We start from the raw sequence: 24189 nt of genomic DNA on the forward strand, positions 1-24189 counted from the left end.
GGTGGGTCAAAACAACAGGAATTTCTTCTTTCACGGTTCTGGAGGCGACAAGTCTGAAATCAAGGTGTCAGCAGGGCCGTGCTCCTGCAGAAGGCTCTGGAGGAGGAGTCTCCCTTGCCTCTTTCGAGTTCTGGGGGTTGACAACTCTCCTGGCATTCCTTGACTCGTGGATTCATCACTCCCGTCTCTGCCTCCATCTTCTCACGGCCTCCCCTCTGTGTGTCTGAGTCCAAATTTCCCTCCTCTTCTAAGGACTCCAGTCACCGGATTAGGGCGCACCCAATCCAGTATGACCTCAGTTTAACTTGAGTACATCTGCAAAGACCCTATTTCCAGATGAGGTCACATTCACAGGAGACACAGGTTAGGACCTCAACAAGTCTTTTGGGGGGACACGGTTTAACCCATAACAGAGCCCTCCACATATTGAAAGGATCCTTTAAAATTTGCAATGGGTTACTACCGCGTGGGGTCTTTAGTAACTTAACAGGGTATTTGTTTAAATGCAGACCCCCCGGTCCTTCTTCAGTTCTCTTGATTTAAGTTACTAACAGGGAGTTCACAGACATATCCCCTTTGCAGGATCAATAGACATCATTTTCAGGCGTCAACAATCCCTAAACCAGTCACCTGTTGCATACACAGATTCTTAGACTGAGGACTGGAGGCTGAGCACAGACACACTCTCTGAATCTGCCAGTTGCTGGTGGATTTCCTCCACTCCTCTCCATTACAGAAAATCAGATCAAGTCATCGAAATCTTCCCCTCCTTAGGGCCTTCCACTCTGTGAGGTCCTCCAACAGCTCCTCGCCCCTCGAGTGTGGCCAAGCCTCCCCTACTTCACGAGGCAGTCAGGGAAGTCCAACAGACGTCCTGCTGGCCAGTCTCCTCTCGACCCGCGATTCCTCTGCACTGTTCCACATCTGCGCCTTGCTTGTGCTGCTCTGTGAACCCCGAACGCTCTCCCCTGCTTTCCACCCACCCAGTGCTTGCTCATCCTTCAAGCCCTGGCTTCCTTGTGAGGCCTCCTTGGACGAACTCTACTCCACACAGAGCCTGCTCCACCCCACCCCCACACCTTCGTCCTTGGAAACCTAAGCTTCTCAAACTGCCCTGCAGTGGGATTACCTGCACACTTCTTAAACAAAGATTCCTGGGCCCACCCCTGGAGGTTTTGATTCAGGAGAATTGGAGAAGGGCCAGCGATCTGCATTTTAAACAAATACCCGCAGGAAATTCTGACGCAGTGACCCAAAAGCCACTGAGGAGCACTTCTAACAAGTAGTCCAAGGCAGATCCTTCGCTCCTCTGGGGCCTGAGAAATGGCCTAGAGTTTCCTGTCTTAGGATCCCTGTATCTTACACGCTGTCTGAAATATAGGTGCCGTCAATAGACATGTGTTGAATGAATGAACAAATTAATCGATGGATGCAAGTGAGCTCACCAGATGGACCGTCATCTTCTTTAGGACAGAATAAAACTGGAGTTGAGGTGGTAGGAAGGATAATAGTCTAAGAAGAGGAAAAAAGCACTGAACGGTCTGGCAGGTATTTAAATACTCTCAAAAAAAAGACAAAACCACCTGCGTCTGTTTTAACTTCCAAAAGAAACCAGTAAAAATACAGCCCACTGATACCCATCCTTCTTCTCCGGTTAGGCAACCTTTGCCGCTGCACTGGGTATCGGCCAATTCTCGAGAGTGGGAGGACCTTCTGTGCGGTGAGTAGGTGACTGTGGAGACACCCTAAAGAGCAAGAACGACGGTGACAGCAGGTCAAGGCTGGGAAGACAGGAGTTGAGTGTTTTAGGCCATCTAAACAGACTATAAGGGAGACCAAGGGAGTTAGCTCCAACTGACTCACGGGAGTTTGAGCTGTTCATTGAGAAGGGGGTGAACATGGCACCACCCCTGATGTCCCACCACACAGGGAAGTCAGGGGATCTAACCAGCCACCCAGATGTCTTCCATGACTCACTGAGCGAGGCTTCAGGACAGGACAGGTACTAGGGCTCCAGCAAACCCAAGGAGACAGTAAAGGGTAGAGTTTGCTTTGGGGAAGCAAGGTTTGTTCCAAGAATCCAGACCAGTTGGGAAAGTGTGAGCTGATACAAAGGAAGAACACGCAGAGTGGAATCCAAAATTCACCCCAGATATAAGAGCACAGGGAGTTTCCTCTACAGGAGGGGAGACCTCACTGGGCTGCTGTGAAGAGCAAACGAGAAATCATGGGCAAAGCATGTAGCAAAGTCTTGCTTGGCGCTTAATAAGAACTCAACAGTTCCTACTGTTGCTGAGGATGCTGTTGACGCCATGAAGAGTCCTTCACAGGAGACCACACATGCTCATCTGAGGGCAGGACGGATGTGGGCAGTACCACCCTCAGACCCAAGCAAGGGGAGCCCCACACTTCAGAGGGCCCCTCACAAGGCCTCCTCCAGCCTTTCTCAGAAGGCCATGGGGCCAAGGTGACTTGTTCACCTGGAGCCCTCATCTCTTTTCTAGACAGCGCTCCAGGTATGGTCTTCCCGAGCCCATCTTCCTAGGGCGGATCGTAACAGCCAGTATGTCCACCCCTAGGTCAAAGGGTGCACAACAACTGGCTGTTTTGGAGGCAACGGAAGAGCTGAGACATGCAGGCTGGGGTGCTCACATGGTGTTTGAGACCCCTCTCAGCCCAAAAGAGAGCTGGGGGGGAAGAGAAGGGCAGCAGAGGGGCTCCATCTGTACTCTTGCCCCAGCTCCACAAATAGTGGAGGTAGACCTGGAAATGGACCAGCAGGAGTGTCCTGCTCCCCAGAGCCAGGCCGGTGCAGGCGTGTCCCAGACTCCCGCTGCCACACGGGGGAGCCAAATGCCACACGGGGGAGCCAAAGGTACCGAGCTGAGAAACAAAACATTCAGCTGATAAACCCATGAAATTGCTGGCGTAAATGGAAAAGCACTTGTGAAATATAAATAAAGGAAGTCAAAGGAATCCTCTCTCCATCTGGAATGTGGATGTCACCAGCTTTCTAGGCACAGACTCTGGGGATAAAGGCAAAAGTGTGGTGGGAGACCCAGCTTCCAGCCAGCAGTCCCCAGTTCCTTACTGGTCAAGGAGCTAGCCCGGTGGGAACCCCCAAGGCTCATATCCACCAGGCCCAGAGAAGACTTGCTCTTTTCTGTTGTCACTGACTCAGGGCCCATCCTGGAAGCTCTCAGACCTTCCAGGAAGGGAGCAAGCGCTGCTTGCTGGGCCCAGCCGGTTTTGCTTCTCGGGCAGAATTAAGATCTGGGCAGAGACAGAGAAGTGGGGTGTCTGGAAGAAAGTATTTTATTAGGCGAAATAACTTGAGGAACAAGATACAAGAGGTAAGTGTGGGGGAATCGAGAAATGAAAAAGCTGGCAACTGACGCCTGCTTTAAAATCCTGATTGTCCGGTCAGTCCCCGTCAACCGCGAGCAGATCCCAAAGGTCGGGGATTTTCTTTTTTTTCTCTCAATTTTCCTTTTTCTTTTCTTTTTCTCTTTCTTTTTTTAAGGTCCTTATATGACTGATAGCATTCAGTGTTGTGGATGTCACATATGCTAGAGAATGGATAAACTGTCATTCCCCTAAGAAGTATCTTCTCAGTTAATTCTACCGCTAGGAATTCACCTAAGAAAAACTTCGGCGAGGTCCACAAAACCGTACACATAGTGAACGGAAATGTTCATTATAATGTTATTTATAGTTATAAAGTGTAGGGGAAAACCTAACAATATGTCAATAGCAAGTTTTACAAATATGTTCTGAAATAACCGGAAGATGGACTTTATGCAATCAGCAAAGTTATATTTTAAAGAGATTTTAATGATGTGGAAAAAGACTCACAATATAAATTAAAAATAGGCAGATAAATGAACAAAACAAAAGCAAATAGACAAAAAGGCAAAATAAAACTATATTGCACTATAAGCATAGTACAAATATATATTATGTCCAAATATTATCAGTGGCCCAGGGTCATGACAGTTTGTCTTTTATGCTTCTCTACATTCTATGCTATTGTCTTAAATTATATGTTATATTATACTTTATATTTTTGTATATATTTTATATCATTTTATATATTCTATATGTATAATTTTGTTTTTGAAAAAATAAAGCAAAAGAAGAAAGACCTCTGATTATCTCTGTTCCAACAGAAACCAGCAAAAGTGACTAAAACCGTCTGGAGCCTCTTTTAAGTTGCCAACCTTTCAAGCACACACCCAGCCACCTATTTAAAAGTGTTTCATCTCAAAACATTTCCCCTCCCTAGGAGTCAAGTGGCTGTCAGCAGAAAGGAAGAGGAAAATGCTGCTTGGACCAGGGAGAAAATGCCACTTCCTCGCTTGGCGGGGAAAGTGACGTGAGTCCTGGGTTCTGTCCTCTCCCTGAGCGTGTGGCTCCGAGCCACCCGGCGCCCACACTGTGCTGCTGGGTTTGGGGGCCCCTTCTCTGCTTTGCTGACAGGGTCCAGGCTGCCTGCAGGAACCAGCACTTCCCACGGGAGCTGGGAAAGGGGCGAGGTACAGCCCCGCTGAAGCCCAGGCCGAACAACAGAACAAAATCCGCTCAGGCAGGAGACAAAAGACCTCCCCAGCTAGGACGAGTCCCGTGCTCGGAGGAAACGGGTTCCTGTGCCTGGCCCCACCCTGTCACTGTGTCTCCATCGTAGAGAGAGGGCACTGCAGCCTCAGGAAGGCTGAGAGCCAGCCCAAAGCACGTGGCGAGTTCACGGCCCCACCGCTGGGAGTCCAGCCTGAAACATCGCAGTGCCTGGCTTTGCTCTCTCAGAGGGGCTTGTTTCCAAAAAAGACCCACTGCCAAGTTCTTAAAGGAATCACTTAGAGAAGCGGGAAGACAGGACAGAACAGAGTCGGCTCCCTGTGGACCAGGAGATCCGAGGGAACAGGGCTGGCCTCCGAGGCAACAGCCAGCGTCTCCCTCCTGGATCTGGCTCTCTCCCTCAGGCCTACCTCGTTCTGTTCTCAGCCTCCCACTGTCACCTTATTTTGGTTTGAAGATGGCGTGCAACAGAACAGAAGGGTGTTGCCAAGGAAAGTGGGCCGTGCCCCGCCGACCCCCACCCCGGCCATTCCACAGAGGATGAGCACCTTAGAGGGGTGAACACGTGCTAAGTCTGCTTCTGGGTTTTGCGGCCTCAGGAATTCACCACGGCAATGACTGTGCTCTGGGGACCACCTGAATTACTTTAACCAAACCCAGAAGAACATGATATTTAAACTGGAATGTGCCCTGATATTCATTTATAAAGAGAAACACAATTATAAAGTGGATCTTACTATCCCTGAGCCTCATGTCCTTTCCCCATAAGAAACCACACATGGAGGCCACAATAGAATGAGAAGGTTGATGGTGAGTGTGGATGCAGAGCAGCCGGGTCATCTTGAGGGTCGCATCACAGAAGCCTCCACTCCCTGACCAGGGAGGACCTGCTGGCTGGCAGGTTTCTGCCCCCAGACTCCCCTTTCTCTTTCAGCTGTGTCAACACCTTGCACTGGGTAACTGCTAAGTCTGGGCCCACCACCTGTTCAGGGGAACTTTTAATTCTTCCTCTCTGACTCATTATGTTTGTTTCACATTTTAATTCTCAGACAGAATCTCATTTCTAGGTTTTAGAGAAACACCACATTATTGTTTGCAGGTACCACCTACACTTCTAATTCCAGCTAACACAGAATTTAATCATTCGGGTGTTGGCCTGTGATGCTCAATCTGGGGTCCTGCTGAGAACCTTTACAGGAACAATTGCAAGTTTTCCTTCTGGAACCTGGGACAATAGACAGAGGGGGTGGGCAAATGTCAGGCCATTTCACCTAATTGTCACAATTACCCTTCAAAATGGGCATTATTTCCTGTTAACCTCCAGAAAGCTTGAGTCCTTCCCCCAGGAAAGGGCAGAGACAGGGCAGAGCTGAGAATGAACCGATCTGTCTGCCCCGACAGCCACCAGGCTCTGCTCCCTGTCACAGGCCTGGTCCTGCATCCCAGTTCTCTCCCAACGGATCTCTGCAGGGATGAAAGCTAAAACAGCTGTGATTCAGGCAGGAGCAGCCGGGGTAACTTCTCATGGCGCTTGAGTCTCCCAGTCTGTAAATGGAGATGATAATTTACTTTCTTTGTACAATTGTTATGAGGATTAAATACATTATTAATGCACATAAAGGCATTTGGAAGGTAAGCTCACCTCACACTCCACTTATCCTTAATAAATGCTAACTACTGTTGTTCAATTAGTGGGGCACATGTGTGTTTACACATGAGCATGTATGTTTAGAGTCATTTTTACCTAAACTACAGGACTTATCAGAGCTTTTAGCATTTTGAATCCTGACTTGACAGATGAGAGGATGGTAGCTGGGGTACAGTGGAGAGGATTTCCCAAGCTTGTTTGACCTCTGGTAGTTTTTCATAAACTGTCTTGGTGTTTCACAAGATAATGTTTGAAATATTTCACAGAATATCCTTTTTTTTAGTGTCATATTAGCAGCAAATCCATATTTCTCTAACAAAAAAATCCTATTTAGAACAATTTGGTTTGAATTGTTTCCCTGCACAAGGAGAGTAGGAGGGTTAGTACTGTGTTCATTTTGCCTAATTAAAGAATTGCGACGCCGTTTCCAGTCGAACTGGGCTGACACACCCATCTTCTTCTGCCTTTACAAAGATTTGCACAGAGTTGTTTGCGAAAGACGAGTTCCAGCCCTTGGACCCTACCCAGGAGCTCATATTTCCCCCAGAACTCTTGGTAAGATGAGTCGGGTGTTTTATGTGCCTGTTTGAATGTCACTGGTTGTTAACCCAGTTTTCTAAAACAACCCTCTCCTTCCTGTGAAATTGTCGAACTGTGGACATGTTCGATCAGCTCCAGCTGCCCGTCCCTGCCCGGCTTCCCGGCCTGGCTCAGGCCGCACGCGCGGGCCTCAGCTCAGGCTATTTGTCAAACGATATCATCGTTCCTCCCGTCACTGTCCTCTACACTGCGTCCCTGCTGACTGTCCCCAGCAAGGCAGCCTTGCTCAGCTTCTGCGTTGGTCTTTCCAGCCGCTCCAGTACGTTGACCCCAAGCAGCACTTCCAGGCCCCCCATCCCTCACTCTTCCCTCTGTCGGCATCTCTGTCTTTCCTCTGGGGCATCCAGGGAGCCCATTCTGTAAAATACCTACTTCTGAAGGGGTTCAGATGTGTTCGTTTATTCATTCAACAAATATTTATTCATTCAGCAATGTGCCAGGCACTGTTCTAGGTACTGAATGTGCAGCAGGGAACAAAACTAACAAAAAGACCTGCCCTCGAGGAGTTTGTAACCTGCTGGGAGAGACAGACGATAAGCAAGATGATAGACAAGAGATATACAGTGTGTTAGCAAGTGAGAAGGAGAAAAAATAAAACAGAGACGGGAGATAGGATGCTGGGAGTTGCAACTTGAAATATTCCAGCCAGAGAAGACTTCTCTGAGAAGGTAACATTTGAGGAAAGTCCTGAAGGAGGTGAGGGGCTGGCCACAGAGATCCGTGGAGGAAGAGCAATCCAGGCAGTGGGCCCAGCAAGGGCAGAGGTGCGAAGGGTGGGAGAGCCGGAGGTCCTAGAGGTCAGAAAGCCGCGGGGGGCGGGGACCCTGCTGGACTTAGGGCTTTCACTCCGCGTGAGATGACAGCTCTCAGGGAGGCTGGGCAGAGGAGGAATATGCTCCTATTAACGTTGCAGTGGGATCTGGGGTGTTCTGGCTGCTGGGATGGGAACAGCCTTGGGAGGGGCAAGGGAAGAAGCAGGGATCCCAGGTCCAGGAAGACCCCAGAGGAGGAGGGCGTTTTTCCTTCTGGGGGTCCTTTTCCGGGGCTTGGAAGAGGATGGGATATGAGGAGCTCAGCTTGGGACATGTTAAATTTGAGATGCCTATTACACAGCTAAGAGGAGACGTTGAGTCCTCATTCAGCTATATGAATTCCGATTTCAGAGGAAAAGTCCAGGCTGAAGATATTAATTTAGAACCATTAATATAATTATGAATTATGTGTGAGGAAGATTGGCCCTGAGCTAACATCTGTGCCAATCTTCCTCTGTTTTATGTGGGATGCCACCACAGCACGACCTGATGAGTAGGGCTAGGTCCACGCCTGGGATCCGAACCTGCAAACTCTGGGCCGCCAAAGCAGAGTGTGCGAACTTAAGCACTATGCCACCAGGCTGGCTTCTAATTATGATTTTTAAAGCCATGATACTAAATTATGTTAAATTATTCCATACTGAAGGGTCAATGACAGGTGCCAGCTTATATTGTCATTTGTCTCCAAAGAGCTACACGTTAACCAGTCTTAAGATAACGGAGTAAACATCTAATTATGGGATCCCGGCATAGCCAATGGGTGTAGTGAGTATCTGTTAGGTCAAGTGGACCCCAGGAGCCCTGAACTTTCTCTAAAGGAACATACCTTCACCTGGGCTCTTAATAGCCCAGGAAGACAGGTGTGCACACGGACACACACACTTGTCATTTGCCCTTAGAGAATGGCGGAGAACCCAGAAAAGCGAACGCTGACCTTTCATGGAGAGAGGGTTACCTGGATCTCCCCCGGGACCCTCAAGGATCTCCTGGAGCTGAAAGTGAAACACCCCGACGCCCCTCTCATCCTGGGCAACACCTCACTGGGTGAGTGACGACAACAGTTCTCAGGCCACACCAACGCCGAGCTGGACCTCCCATCCTCCTCTGCTCTCAGTCTACAAAAGTTATTGTTTAAGGACAAAAACCTCATCTTTGCAACAAAAAGACTATAACAATACATTATAAAAGTAGACTATTACATTATATATGATATACAATTATGATTATATATAATGATAAGTTGTATGTGTTATAGTAACAATATAGAATTGTGATACAACATTATTATGTTATAATATAATAAAATTGGCCTCCAAAGTTGGATGTCCATATGCCCTGGCAGTGTGCAGGGTGACCCCTTGAGGTGTGGGGAAAAAGTATTAGAGGTTTTTAAATAATTTATCTTGTCCCTTTTTATTTTGTGTTTGTTAAATACTGAGTAGATATAATAGAATTTTATATAATACATGTGGATATATTAACAGTGCACACCCAGTTATCACTCCCACCCAGTTTAAGAACAAGAACTTTGGGGCTAGCCTGGTGGCGCAGCGGTTATGTTTGCACATCCCGCTTTGGTGGCCTGGGGTTCGCTGGTTCGGATCCTGGGTGTGGACATGGCACTGCTTGGCACACCATGCTGTGGTAGGCATCCCACATATAAAGTAGAGGAAGATGGGCACAGATGTTAGCTCAGGGCTAATCTTCCTCAAAAAAAAAAAAAGAATGAGAACTTCGCCAAGAACTTTGAAGGCCCATGGTCCGTCCCAAACCACATCCCCTTCCCTTCCCTTCCTCTCAGAGGCTCTCGTTAGCTGAACATGGTGGTCAGTCTCTTCCATATTTTTACAATTTTGCCATATACATTTGTACCCCTAACCAATTTGTCAATTAGTTTTGTGTATTTTTGAACTCACATAAATAGACTGACATGATATTACTCTTCCACAATTTGCTTTGTTCATTCAACATTCTTGACCAAAGATTCGCCCATATTGTCGCCTGCAGCTGTGCTGGATTCCACTGCGTGACTACGGCATGATCTGCCTGTCCATTCTACTTCGAAGGACATGTTTTTTCAGGAATCTCTCATCCATTTTACTTCCTATTTGCATACACTTGTAGTGAGTGTATAAATACATGTCCTGGGAGAGCATGCTCTGCAAATTCACTTGGCAGGGTGTATGGCCACTGCTTTCACATCTATTCACATTTATTGTCAATTTTTAAAATTAGTATCTGAATATTTTTTATGAGAAAATTTCAATGCCAATAAAAGGCATTTTGCCTTTCCTAACTGTCTCTAAAATATATATTTACTTTCCAGGACCTGCAAAGAAATCTCAAGGACATTTTCACCCAGTTCTCCTCTCTCCTGCTAGGATTTCTGAGCTGAGTATGGTGTCCACAACAAGCGAGGGTGAGTTCCTGGTGTTCTCAGTAAGATATCAGTGGTCCCTGCACTGAACTTACACTTGCCAAATAGCGCGGACCTTTGTCCATCTCGTACCTTTGTCTTGTCTGGCCTGTTTCCCCTCTTCATCGTTTTTCCGATGTGATGCTGCATCCCCACCATGAACCTTTACTATCGAAAACTTTGCCCAGAAGATGAGGTATTCAGATGATATCACTCAAGACCTTGCGGTCACCTGCAGGATTCTTGCCTATAAAATGCCATGGTGACCTAGAGACAGCGAATTTGCAGTGTCACTTTGACGGGAAGACAGCGCCAGAGAACTGGTGCTAGCAATCGGTTAAGCGGTCAATTCCAGGGAGGGAGGATGTCTGCAGGGGGACAGTAGAAGTATTATCTGGCACTTGAATGCTACTTGTCTCTTAGGGACAGTGACAAGGGGCAAAATGGGACAAAGACCTACCCGGGCAAGCATCCCCCAGTCATTTACAACATCCGTTAAGGGCCCACTCTGTGCAGATACCACATCAGCAAGGCGGCACTCACGAAGTAGGAAGGAAACGTGCAAGACTCTTTCTTCGAGAAGCACAGCAAAGCTTTTGACAAAAGGAACCACATTATGGCGCTTTCCTCATCCCCAGAGCTCCCAGCACGTAAGGACTGTCTGTGCACCTGATGCTCAGTCAACGACCGACAAATGACGTGACAGGAAATCCGAGTGAACACCTGGGTGAGGAACGCGAATTTGGGAAGCAGTGGAAACAATGACTTCCTCAACTTAACCAACACGGAGGTTGACCGAACTGAAGGATTCAATCCAGACTGACCGGGAGGCTACCAAGCGTTTGTGGGGGTCAGTGAGGGACAGGACAGCGGACCCGCCTGGGCCATATCACTGCCATCCAGGAGTCCGACCTTCCTGGCCGCTGACCACCATCAGCCAAACTCAGTCAGTGCTGCAGACAGCAAGCCAGCCCCTCCCCGCTCCCGGCTCCTATCTGGAGGGCAGGGGCCCTCCTGGTTTTGCCCAGCACCCGGCCTCACAGCATCAGCCTCGGGACGATTCAGGTAGCACTTCTGAACACCGCTCCGACAGTGAGGGAATGTGCTCAGATTGACTGAAATCTTAGCGATGGCAGAGGGAGAGGGGACAGCGAGCGGGTGACTGGGCGCGTGGACAAGCAGTTCAAGCAGCAGGTTAGGACAGGAAGCCCTTTCCTCTTCTCTAGCCCAGGCACGGTCTCGCCCGTGGTCTCCAGACGTCTCTTTGGCACCACAAGCCTGTCCTCAAGCAAATCTCAAATAAAAGAAGTCAGTGAAAAAAGCTGCTCTGTTGGAAGGAGAGGGGAGACTTTCCTCCATCCCCCTGTCACTGAGCCCCCACATCTGCCCCTGAGAGGGCCCTTCAGGGCACAATTCAAAACCCTCAGCGTGGCCCCAATCCTTCCTTTTTACAAACCAGGAAGCTGAGACGCTAAAGGAAAGTGGACTTGCCCAAGGTCCCCAAACGGCTGGCGCTCAGGTCGGCAAACCCCACATCTCCCACTTCTGTTCAGAACTCTTTCCGTTACTGCCATGCTCTGAGCCCCGGCCTGCCCCATACCTGTCCAACTGGCTGTTTGAATGGACTGTTTGGACTCTGGAGGCAAAGTAGAGACAACTTCTGAAATCTGAGGAAACAATGCACCTTCCTGGGGCCTCTTAAAATTACAGTGTGAGGGAATTAAATTCTGTGCACTCCACTTCAGCAGCCCAGGTTCGTGGGTTTGGATCCCGAGTATAGACCTACACCACTCGTCAGCCATGCTGTGGTGGCATCCCATGTATAAAATAGAGGAAGATTGGCACAGATGTTAGCTCAGGGCACATCTTCCTTAAGCAAAACAAAGAGGAAGATTAGCAACAGATGTTAGCTCGGGGCAAATCTTTGTCAGCAAAAAACTTAAAGTGTGAGCAGCCTCTAGTGGCCCCCAGGGAAGTTTCCCAGCATTCTCCAACTTTTCCTAAGGCCAAAAGAGCAAAGGACACTGGTAAGGAAGGGGAAACTTGGAGCCAGATGGGCCCTCTCCCCCCAGCCAGCACCCCCTGGGAAATAAATTTCTGTGACGGCTTACGTTTGTTTAAATTTTGCAAACTAACCCGTCTCACCTACACGTTTGGCTGAGCGCACGTTTCTTTCTCATAATCTTCAGTGTAGGTAGCGCTCCAGAACCTCGCTGCACCTTTTCCCAGGGACCCACGAACTCTGAGAAGCGTGAGTTAAACAGAACCCACGTTCTGAGAATCAAAGTGAAAGCTCAACTCCTTTGGAACTCAAGCTCGGTCTGTGCCCAAGGATGGAATAACATGAACAAGCACAGAAAATAGCGTGGTCTCCATACCGCGGTGTCTTGCCCAGCACGAAGTGCGGGGTAATGTGAGGCTCAGAAAGAGCCGAACAAAAGCCCCCGAGTGACTGTCCGGCCTCAGCCTGAGGCTGAAGTCTGTACTCTTGAGGACGCAGGCGGCAGAGTGGACAGCTGGCACATTCCCCTCCCTGGGCTGACCTGCCCCTTTCCACTCTGTTCAGAGAAGAGACAGTCTGACCTTAAAAAGATAATAATAATAAGTCTTTCTGCTTCTGATTTCTTGCCTACCACTAAGGCTCTGGGTCTAGGCTAGGAGGAATTGTAGGACAAGAAGCAAGCCTGGTCTTCCCAGCGCCCTTGTGGGCAAACACCAGGCCAGGACATCTGCAGAAGTTAAAGACCACGCTCCAGTGAGCCCACGCGAGAGGAAGCAACAGCCCATCGCTGACGGGCCTGGCACAGGATCCCGCGTCACGGAGTGCCTCTTATGAGACGCCGGGAGGGAGACAGCGTGAGGACTGCAGGTCGGGAAGTCCCCGGGAGGAGGGGCAGCTTAGATTTGGTTCGAGTAAGGACAGGGAGCAGCAGCCGCGGCTTCCCTGCTCTGTTAGGTTGGCCGAGATGACTGAAGCAGCGGGGTGTGGCGGTTACTCGGGCGTGTTGGCAGGTGTGGGGGAAATACTGTGCCAAGTACATTTTTAATATTGATAAAACAAAGCTATGTGGGAGGGAGGAATATTCTCAAAGATTAATCCACAAGAGAAAAATCAAGCCCAGCCTGCAACCTGATAAAAACAGACTCACTGTAGTTAGACCCCACCCTGGAACTGATATCAAATCTAACTCTACGGGTCAGTGATTCATTCTGCAAACCCTGGGGAACAGGAAGGATTAACTTTAAAAGGCTGACTAAGTCATCTCCCGATGGCTTGGGTGATTCCACTTTCAAAGATGGATCTGAACCCTTACATCCCTACCATGGAGAAACCCCCGTGCTAATATCCTACCGATACTCAGAGGTGTGGCTGCAACGGGGGTTAGAACTTTGAATGACCTCCTCGCCAGGTAGAAGATAGCATTGCCCCAGTCCTCCCAGATGCTCTGCCACAGCTCCTGCTTCCCTGGCTCCTCCCTGGGGACCCCCAATGTCCCCATGCCCAACAACAACTCACACAATACCTGGGGCAGCTCCCCACCCAGCCATCTTCATTCTGGTTGGCCGGTGCCCCTCAGCAACTGGGTTGTTGACGATTCTGAGCATCAAGGCCACCTGTAGAAGTGCACATGGGCAGTCACAGCATTATTGACTTGAGACAATGACCTCGGGAGCTGGAAGACCTTTGGTGTTATTATAATGCCATCAGATGTATCCCCCTTAATCACAAAACAGCTTTGCAGAGCTTCACTGTGGTCGATCAGGAGGGGGTCATGGAAAGTTCTCGTAGGGTCTGCCACCTGCTAGTCGTGACTGTCATTCCTTCTCTCTACCCTCTATTTCCTTGCCTTTTCCAAAGAAGGGTGCAGGCCAGCCCAGGGGTTTCTAACACTGGCTGCACTGGAGAGCTACCCGGGAGCCTTTGAAAAAGCCCCGTGCACAGAGATTCCCATTTGACTGATCTGGGAGCGGGGCATCTGTGCCGGTTTTGAGTTCCTGGTGATTCTCTGTGCAGTCAGTGTGCAGAGCCATTGCACTAGCCAAACATAAGGCCCTGGCACCAGGGCTACAATTCAGCTGCTCCTCCCATGTCACCTATGAAAACCATTTGCTTTCCAGGGCTGACGATAGGTGCTGGCTGCAGTCTGGCCCAGGTGAAGGACATCTTGGCTGGGAGGGTTTCCGAGCTCCCAGAGGAGAAAACTCAGACGTACCGAGCCCTCCTGAAGCACCTGAAGAGGCTGGCAGGCCAGCAGATCCGGAATATGGCAGTACGTCCTCTGGGCCAAGCCTTAGGCACACCGCGCCGATTTCTTAATATCACTGAAATATTGAAACGGGGATCGGCAGAATCAGTAGGCAAAAGGGTCCCAGCAGGCTGAAATGACTGGCACAATAAATATTTAATATTTAACACACATTATTTAATGACATGTTTAAAAGAAGAATCTAAGTCAAAATCAAGAGAATAGCCAAGTAGCCATATAGGTGGGAAAAAGATGTCACGGTTTTGCTAATTTCTTGATAAGACTGTGGAAGAATCTAATTTAGTCTTAGGCTGCACTACAGAAGTATAGCACCTAAAATCAGGACTATTCTTCAGCACAGCTGGAGAATAACGCTCAGATCCGGGAGGCACACTTTAAGGTCTGGTTATTTTTGACTTTGGAAGAAAGCAGAAGAGACCTTATTAGGTTTTCAAAATATACCTGCTTCCTCTCCTACATGCCCCAAATGGTGCCTTAGAAATCCTTGGGGTGTAGGAATCTGGGGAGGACGTGTTTCCCCTGAAAAAGCTCTTCAAGTGATTCCAAAATGCCCTTTCCCGTCCAGAACTCTGGCTGACACCCTGGAGCCTGGCAAGGAGACAGTGGCAGGAGAATGAGGGGTTGGAACCACATCAGAGAGAGGAATGGCCGGGGTGGGCAAAGTCAGAGGGATCACGAGAACGGCCTTCAAATATTTCTAGACTCTGAGGACAGACCGATTTATTTCACACACTCACATAGGGCAGGGGTGTGACCGACACGTGAGAGTCCAGGCAGGTGGACTCCAGCTCCATGGAAACAAGAACTTCAAAATCAAGCTGTTCATCGAGGACTGGGGGTTCTCCGTCCTCACCCATGTTCCAGCCCAGACCACAGCTACCCAGCGGGCACTGTGGATTCCATCACTATGTGGGGAGGACTGTACCGAGTTGAATGGCCAGTCATTTCCCTCCCGAGTTCTGAGATGCTACAGGCTCAACCAGAGCCGAGTGGAGCCCCAGGAAGAGGAAGAGGGCAGCTCTCTCGGTGGTGGGGATGCCCAGAACCCCAGCCTGGCCCAAGTGAGGTCCAGCAGTTTCAGAGGTCATGGGGGATGAGGCTGAGATGCTGCTGTACCCAGGGCAGGACGGCATCTCTGTACCCAACACCACGGCCACCTGCACTGTGGTCAAGGTTGAGAGGAGGTGGTTCAGAACTGCCACTGAGCCTCGCTGCTTGGATTGGAATCCCAGGCCTGCCCCTTCCAAGCTGGGAGACCTTGCTCAAGTTTCATAATTTCTCTGTGCCCCAGTGTCTTCATCTGTAAAACGGGGATGATGGCATCAATCTCACTGGGCTGTTGTGAGGATGAAGTGGGTAAACATGTGTGAAGAGGTTAGACAGCAGGTGGAACTTACCAAACGCCACACCAGTGTTGTTTGCCATCAATTCCTCTCCCCACTCAAAGCTGCGGGTGGGAGGGGGTCCTCCCCGAAGGTCTGAGTCCCTCTGCAAAGGAGACCAAGCTTCCTCTGGACACCTCCACCACCAGAGAAGACCGTCAGCAGGTGCCTGGGGGCGTGGGGTTTGAGGGATAAGATGACCGAGTCTATCCCTCTCTCTCCTTAGTCCTTAGGGGGACATATCATGAGCCGGCACTGCTATTCGGATCTGAATCCAGTTCTGGCTGTGGGCAACACCGCCCTCAATCTGATGTCCAAAGGTAAGCTGCCTTGGAAGGCTCTGAACAGCACCTGGAGATTTTTTGTCTTTTTTAAGGAACTGCTCCAAGTGAGAGCCCAGGTCTCTGGCTCTCGAACCACCATGGGGAGCTCAGGCTCCTGGAGAAAAGCACAGTGACCCAAGGAGGTGGCCAGTGCTTCTTTCTGGCACCACCCACCACACACACACACACACACACACACACACACACCCCCAGGCCACAGCTCAGCCCTTGTGTCAGCCAGGGCGGTGTACGGCGGCTGAGGCGAAGGCTCTGGGGCTGAGGACCGCTCCCCACTCCTCTTCATGGCCCCCCTCCAGGGACTGTGTGGGAACCACAAGTCTGGTGAGGAGCACTGCAGACACCCAGGCCCCCTGGGGCAGGAGGAAGGCAGTGATTAACTTCCATGCCGGCTTGGGCCGCTCCATGCTACACCACACTTGTCTCCCTGTCTGGGAGCCCCAGTCTGTCATTTCCATACGGTGTGCTTGCCTCTTCCCCATCAGGCCACCTCCCAGGGCCTCTCACTCCCCCTCCCATGGCTCCCCCTACACCAACTCATCAAACACCCATTCCCTCTGTCCCTCCCACTCAGCGGGTCTGTCCTTCACTCCTTGGGGCTAACACAGCCCGGGCTCTGGGGTGCCGGGAGCGAGCACAAGCTGCCTGGCCTGAGCTTGGGGTGGGGGGTGTCCCACTAGGAATCATATCACAGGCATCGCAGCCCTCCCGCAGGGTTTGTTAGCTAACACACTCCCATCCCCCATTGGCGGGAACTCAGAAGCGCGGGGAGAGACTTGGTGGCAGAGGACAAACTCGCTCTCCCCTGTTCAGCTTTGCACGGGGCCCACCCCGGAAGGAGGAAAGCAAAAGCCTCACCCCTGCTCGGCCCGTCAGCCATTTTGCTGAGTCCTCCAGCCCCGTGGTCCAGGACGACCCCAGCTCGCCCCCTAAGACCCAGAGAGAAAAAGCCTAGACTCTGGGGCCTCAGGACAGCAAGGACGGCCCGGCCTCCACGCAGGGCGCCCCACACTAGTAGGAAGGGCAGTAGTTGGGCTCTTCTCTTGGGCTGTTGGAAAACAGCTGACGGTCTCTGTTCTCCCAGCTCTACCAAAGCCACTCCACCCTCAGCGCCCCCAGCCCCCGCGGGGCCGGTGGACGAGCTGGCCGACCAGGCGGCTGGCAGGCGGCAGCGGCCAGCAGGGCTCCCCGGGCCTCCTTCTCCGCCGCACCCTCTGCCAATCGGCACAAGTGCCAGGGCACGAACCCGCGACAGATGGCGAGGCTGCGCTTTGATCTCCCACCGCACCTCCTGGGGAGCCACAAACCGCTTGTTCTTTCACTCTTTAATAATTTTATTGAGGTCATATTGGCTTATGACTGTGTCAATTTCAGGTGTCCATTATTATGTATCAGTTTCTGCATAGACTGCATCGTGCTCACCACCGAGCGTCCAGTTCATCCATCACCATAGTATGTCCCTCTTCCCCCTTTCACCCTCCCCTCACCCTTCCCCTCTGGTAACCGCCAATCTGTTCTCCTTAGCTATGTGTTTGTCTGTCTTCACACGAGTGAAATCATGTGGGTTTGCCTTTCTCTGTCTGACTCATTTCTACGTCAGACTAAAAAGCTTCTGCCCAGCAAAGGAAACCATCAACGAAACGAGAACACAACCGCCTTCTAAAGCCAGAGGGCACGCTCTGACCACTAAGTGGTAACAACTGGGCTGAAAGGAGGTTTTGTGAATTGTTCTCTCTGCTCTAACGGTGGAGGTATCCGCTGCAGGAGCCAAAAGCAGCAGCAAGAACACAAAGCAAATCCACTGATCCCAACTCCGATAACAGTGGAGACGAACCCCGTCTCGGCTGAAGTGACGCCCTTATCTTGATCTTAGTATCAGACGACTTAGATTTAGTCACCCAGCATCTGCTGAGAGGTGACCGTGCTAGCCTGGCGGCCTTGGGGCGGAGGAGCCCAGGTTCCAAGAGCATGTCCAGCCTGAGGAGGGGACGGGGAGCCCTGGGTGGCCACATGCTCAGACCTCAGCATCGCTTGGTGCAGAGGAACGTGGCCTTTTCTTCTTTGCTGCTGACGTTTAAAGTACAGAATAATCTCACATTCCTTGTTGTGACCGTGCAGAAATGTCATTTTCTTCCACAGAAGGGACACGGCAGATTCCTCTAGACAGAGATTTTCTTGCTGGGTTGGCAAGTGCAGACCTTAAGCCAGAGGAAATTTTGGAGTCAGTGTACATCCCTCACTCTCAAAGGGTAAGAACTCGCTGGTCGCTTCTGAGAACTGTTTTTCCCTTCCCGAAACTGCGTCCAATCATCTTTGGAAATCTGAAAGCAGATGGAAGGAAAATAGCTCTGCCCTGAAAACCTGTTTCCTGCCTGCTGTGGCCTGGCCCGGCCCCGAGGCCCTCACCCTCGGGCAGGCAGCTCTGGGTGTGGATTTGGGGTTGTTTCAGCTGTGGGGCGGGGCCTGTGCAGGCCACAGTCGTGCTTCCACGCCTGCTGATGTCCAGGGGTCGACTCTGGGAGGCAGAAATTAAAGCTCTCTGGCTGTGGAGAGAGCTGCTCTGCCTGACCCATAGGGAGAAGGAGGCTGGGGCCAGGCCTCCCCGTGCCCCCCTCCTCCAGCTAACCCCAGCGGTTCACAGGAGCCTGAGGGCCTCCAGACGCTGACTGACTCAGGATCTCTGGGGGTGAAAGGAGGGGCCCTCTGTCCTCACTCCCTTTTCCCTGTGCCTCTCCCCAAAACTGTGCCTGAATCCAATCTGAGAAGACACTTCCTGAGAGAGGCAATACCACACACACACACACACACACACACACATACACACAGACCCAAAGCTGGGTTATGCAAAAAGTCTTATGTTAAGTCCTGCCTTCAGCCATGTAGGAGCTTCATTTATTTTTCCCTTGGAATGGAAACTCCGAAGTGTGTTCCCAGTCAAATGTGCATCTGCATAAAGGCCCCAGACAGAACAACAGGCAGACTCAAACACAGCACCATCAGTGGCCACGCAGATGGAACGCACTGGAGGCACAGGCACCTCCGTTAACTTCATGTCAGCACACCAGCCGTCACGGTGCCAAGGGGTCAGTGGGGCAGCCATCACCCTCCTAACTCTTGTTCCTGATGCAAGATTCCCCAGGTCACTGTTGGAAAGTTTTAGTCAACTCCTTTACGAGCTTTGCAAAATGGAAAAGTGACCGTTTCTACAAACCAAGAAATGTGGTGGGTCTCTTTTGCACTTTAAGTAAATCACATTTAAAAGCATATGTGTTGGGGGGGCTCTTCCATCCTCGTGGGGACAAAGACATCTGAAGGCAAGAGGGAAGGGCACCTGGAAAGAAGGGCTTGTGGAAATGACCCAGGCATTCCGTGTGAGGCATCCTGGCCTCCCCAGGGGAGGACCTTGGGCGGACATCATTCTCACTTGGAACAAGAAGGCAGCCAAGTTCTCTCTGATTGCGCCAAGTGTCTTTTGTGTCCCTTTCGATTGAGTCTAAGTGATCAATTAGTGGCACCAAGAAGCGGAAACCATGTCAAAGCTTTGACATATCATATAACTTCACGAGTTTTGTCTCCACAGTGGGAATTTGTGTCAGCCTTCCGACAGGCTCAGTGCCAGCAGAATGCCTTGGCCGACGTGACGGCTGGCATGCGAGTCCTCTTCCAAGAAGGCACGGACACCATTGAGGACCTGAGCCTGGCTTACGGAGGGGTTGGGGATGCCACAATCAGTGCACAGAAATCCTGCCAGCAGCTCCTGGGCAGGTAAGCGACAAATGCTGCCCCCCGAGGGTGAAACTTGGCATCACAGAAGCAAGTGGAAGCTTGGCTGCAGCAGGAGCTGGTGAAGCGCTAGGAGGGTGGAAACTCCTCTGGGGGGCATTACTAGTTGTTCCTTCTGTAATTTCGCTAAATGAATCAGATCTTATTTGACTGTGATTAATTAAGCACCACTCTTTGGGTGAGCGATACACCAAAAATGGCCCAGGACTGTGTGCAGCCCCATTCTCTTGTGTTCATCAATCCCCAGCAAAGCCACGCCAGGCCACGTCCACGTGGCGCCTGCAGCTCCCGCTGCCCAGGACCCCCTCCCTCTGCCTCAGTGAGGCAGTGTCCGAGTCTGAGTCCTGTGCAGTTCGTGATGGAATGGGCCCTAATGGTCTACTTCTTTAATGCCTGGTTCTGGCTCTTGAACATGCTTGGTTCAGGTTGCAATGGGACAGGTGCCATCCCCAGCCTGCCATGACCCTCGGGTCACTGGGCGCAGCCTCCCAGGCCCCGGTTTTCCTGAAGGGCTTGGTGAGGTGATTTTGAAGTTCCCTTCCAACTCCTAAAAGGAGACTTGGGCTCTCCAGCTTATCCCCATGCAATACCCAGCACGCACCGCTCGATTGGAACTGCTCGTCAGCTGGTTCCTCCTGCCTGCAACCTTCCCAGGCGCTGGAATGAGCCGATGCTGGATGAGGCTTGCAGGCTGCTCCTGGACGAAGTCTCCCTCCCAGGCGGGGCTCCGGGGGGCAGTGTGGAATTCAAGAGGACTCTGGTGGTCAGCTTCTTTTTCAAGTTCTACCTGGAGGTTCTGCAGGAACTGAAGAAGCCGGGCAAGCTGCTCTCTGTGCCCGTAAGTGCTCTGGCTTCTGCACGCTCCTTGCTGCCGTGAACTCCCAGCTTTCCCACCGCTTTTGCAGACCGTCTTGTCGGCAGCCTGCCCCGTCACCTGTCACTTGTTCCAGCTCAGGCCTGGTCAGTTCCTAGCCATCCCTCCTTCTGGGATTCCGCCCCCCCAGGGCCACTCCCTGAGGGTCAGGATGCTGCAGATGTGTACTGCAGGCCCAGAGCAGTGAAACAGGGTCCTCTGCCTCTGGTACACGATGTGGTTCCTTTTAAAATCAACCTTATTGAAGTATTATTAAATGTAATAAAATGCACCTAGTTAAATTCAGCGGTTTTGACAAATGTGTAAACCCGTGTAGCCACCAGCTCCAAGAAGATCTAGAGCATTTCCATCACCCCAAAAATTCTCCTTTGGCCCCTCTGCTGTCGGCCCTCAGGCAACTGCTGACCTGCTTTGTGGACTATAGATTAGCTTTGCCTGTTCTAGAATTTTAAACTCAATATGAAATATAAAATTGAATTTTATTTTTCAAAAATACCAAAACTTACTCTTCTGCTAACATTTAAGTAGCTTCTCTCCAGATTTTCTGATTGTAAACTTCTGGAATAAGTCAAGCAAAGTAAAACATCCTCTCTCTCTCTTTCCTCCTCCGACCGTGATTGTAGCTCTCGCCCTGCCTTGCACACCCCATCTCCCCACCGCACCCCACCCCACCGTGCAGGGTTCCTAAAGCGTCTGGTTTTCATTCACTCCGTGAAGCCCCTCACCAGCCACATTCACCAGGATCGTCCTTGCTGCCGTTTAATTCCTGAATCAAGACACTTGATGTGTTTCAGTGACACCCAGAGAGGCGTCCTGATTTTACTGCTTTTCCAGAACAGCTGAGTTCTGAGAAGAGCAATCAGGACGGGGGATCTTTGTGTCCAGTGAACTCCAGCCCATTCTGGGAGGGCTTGTCCAGCCCCAAACGTCCTGGCTTCTCCCCCTGCCTCTGCGGGCCAGCTGGCTGGCAGGCCTCTCCCTCCTCCGGGTGGCTTGAGATCAGGTTCAAACCAGTCAGTCCAGTTCCACATCATGTGCAAAGGGAGGGAGGGCAAGAAATGTTCAGATAAAAAGTGAAATCCTGGGGGGTGATGTGGATTTGGGTTACCCAGGCCAGCCTGGCCCTGCCGTGTCTTGGACACTTTGCCCAAGTCATTTTCACATAAATCACAGCCCAGCTCAATCATCGACTAATCGCCTTCTCTGTCTCATTTTGAATTTGAATTATGTCTCTCAGGATGGCCATCATTTTCCTGAAATTTCAGACCGATTCCTAAGCGCTCTAGAAGATTTCCCGGCCACAGTACCCCAGGGCGTCCAAAGGTACCAGGTCAGTGAGTTTAACTTAACAGAAACCTAGAAACTAAGAGAAAAGTGATAGCTGTGTGAACAGGCAAGCTCTTCAGAGTTGTGGTTTCTAGTTCGGACTTTCCAGTTTTGCTAGAATATCGGCCGTTTGTTCAGGCCACATCAGGAAGATGCTGGGTGTCAGATCAGGCCTGGGCTGCCGCTAGATGCACTCAAGGCTGAGCCGACCTGGAGCAGCTGGCCCTCTGCCTCATCACTGAGTCTCTGCACTGCTGCTCCCGAGCAGCTGTTCCAAGAGCAGCTAAAGCAGGTGTGGGGGATCGCAGAGCAGGGGAGCGGCCGGGTTCAGCCTCAGCCCTGATGGCAAATGTGCAACCTCCAGTCAGGAAAACAAGAGCTCTGCGAGTAACTGGCCCCACCCTTCCTGAAGGACGCTTGAGAAAGTCTCTACTGTTGTCTTCAGAGCACAACCCCTCCCCTCACCCCGTCTCCACACCAGCTCTTCCCTGAGGACAGTTCCAGGATAAATGCCTTCTCCGTGTCCTCCTCCTCCCAGGGATGTTTTTGTGCCACCAACAGGGGCAGCCAAGGCACCTTAGTCCTGGTCTGGGTGCACTCCACTGCTGTTTCTCCCCTCCCTCCCCAGAGGCCCTGCTCAAGTCAATAAGCAGGATTTGGGCTAAGATTTTGGTCCCCCACCCTCAGGAATTACATCACTTTAGGCCTCATCATCATGATCGCTTTATAGTTGAATAGGTTGATCATTGGAAAGGCAAGAAAGCAGGACAGGGAGACCCTCTGAGTGCCAGCAGAAAGGGGTCCAGGGTCCCCACTTGGAAAGATGCCAAAAGGAGAAGCTGGGTGCCCCTTCACCTACTTCCCAATTTTGCCAAAAGGTTGGCCCTGTCGAAGGCATTGCCATATAACTAAAACGACAAGTCCCCAGTCTAGTTACATCATAAAACTGTCACGTTCATCATCTGGCCCAGTTTGTTGCCCGAGGGTGACCGTTGATCTCTCCATCCCGAGTCAGGAGGGTCAGTGATTGGCCGGGCCACTCCTGAGATTAAAGGCTCCCAGGGCATCTCACGTCTTCCTCTGCAGAGTGTGGACTCTCACCAAGCCCTCCAGGATCCAGTCGGACGGCCCATCATGCACCTGTCAGGTCTCAAACATGCCACAGGTGAAGCCATATTTTGCGATGACATCCCCACGGTGGATAAGGAACTTTTCATGGCTTTGGTGACCAGTACCAGAGCCCATGCAAAAATCACGTAAGTAAATGAAAAGCTTTCAAAAGCCTTTTAAAAGCACACCTGGGGATTCCCCGGGAGGAATGTGTCCATTCTCCTGTGATGTCCCAAACCCAAAGGATCTAAAATGGAAAGAGTAAAGAAAAGATCAGCAGCCCCAGGAGGAGGAAGGGAGAGAATCCAGAAATGACCAGCATGCAAGAACAAAAATCCTAGTTATGGGCCCCTTGCTTCCGGCTCAGCCTCCCAACACCTCATTCTACCCCCTGTAGCCTCGGGCAGGGCTCGAAGAAGTACCTCTGAGCAGGGCCGACATTCAGTGACTGATAAAACACTGAGGTCCTTCGTTACTACATGTTAAATGGCCACTGTCCTAAGCTCCCTAAGGACACCCCTTGCCGCAACCACACCGGCCCCTCCTCAAGCTCCCCTCCCAGCAGCAAAAGTGTTACCCCTGGCCCAGCAGGGGGCCTCCTGGACCCTCCTGTGGTGGGTCAGCTTCAATTGGTCAGGGCCTAGTTGGGCCAGTTGTTATATATTTTGATTTTCAACCATGCTTTCTCCCTCCCTTAAAGGTTTGGGGCCTCCAAGCTTTCTGATTTCTACCTCTTAAATATTTCTCTCTTTTCAGATCAGTTGATTTGTCCAAGGCCCTTGAACTCCCTGGGGTGGTTGATGTGATAACAGCTGAGGACATTCCAGGCACCAATGGTGCCGAAGATGACAAACTGTTGGCTGTAGATAAGGTACAGAACATGCCTTCCCAGATGACTTTGTGCAAATATTCACCGAGGCGCCACCTCCAGCCAGCTCTCCATTGCCTCCCAGCAATGTCTGCTGTCGGGGGGAGAAGGGACAATTCTTCCAGCTTCTCTCTAACCCCGATGTCTTTATTCAGACAGAGCTGCTCTTCTGGAGGCAGGAAATAA

General features: G+C 50.9%; 1 protein-coding gene across 1 annotated transcript; it reads left to right on the forward strand.

Annotated features, from left to right (window-relative positions):
• Nucleotides 1-6: 6 nt before the first annotated feature.
• Nucleotides 7-24189, forward strand: AOX1 (aldehyde oxidase 1). The gene is made up of 14 exons (XM_070581748.1): nucleotides 7-1548; nucleotides 1659-1720; nucleotides 4286-5385; nucleotides 6698-6778; nucleotides 8535-8679; nucleotides 9962-10054; nucleotides 14171-14322; nucleotides 15928-16021; nucleotides 18182-18291; nucleotides 19623-19807; nucleotides 20480-20663; nucleotides 21937-22029; nucleotides 23112-23281; nucleotides 23892-24189. The coding sequence occupies exons 3-14, from the start codon at nucleotides 5371-5373 to the stop codon at nucleotides 24187-24189; spliced, it is 1620 nt and encodes a 539-aa protein (XP_070437849.1). The 5' UTR covers nucleotides 7-1548; nucleotides 1659-1720; nucleotides 4286-5370.

Source organism: Equus przewalskii, chromosome 17, assembly GCF_037783145.1.
Source record: "Equus przewalskii isolate Varuska chromosome 17, EquPr2, whole genome shotgun sequence".
NCBI lineage: Eukaryota > Metazoa > Chordata > Mammalia > Perissodactyla > Equidae > Equus > Equus przewalskii.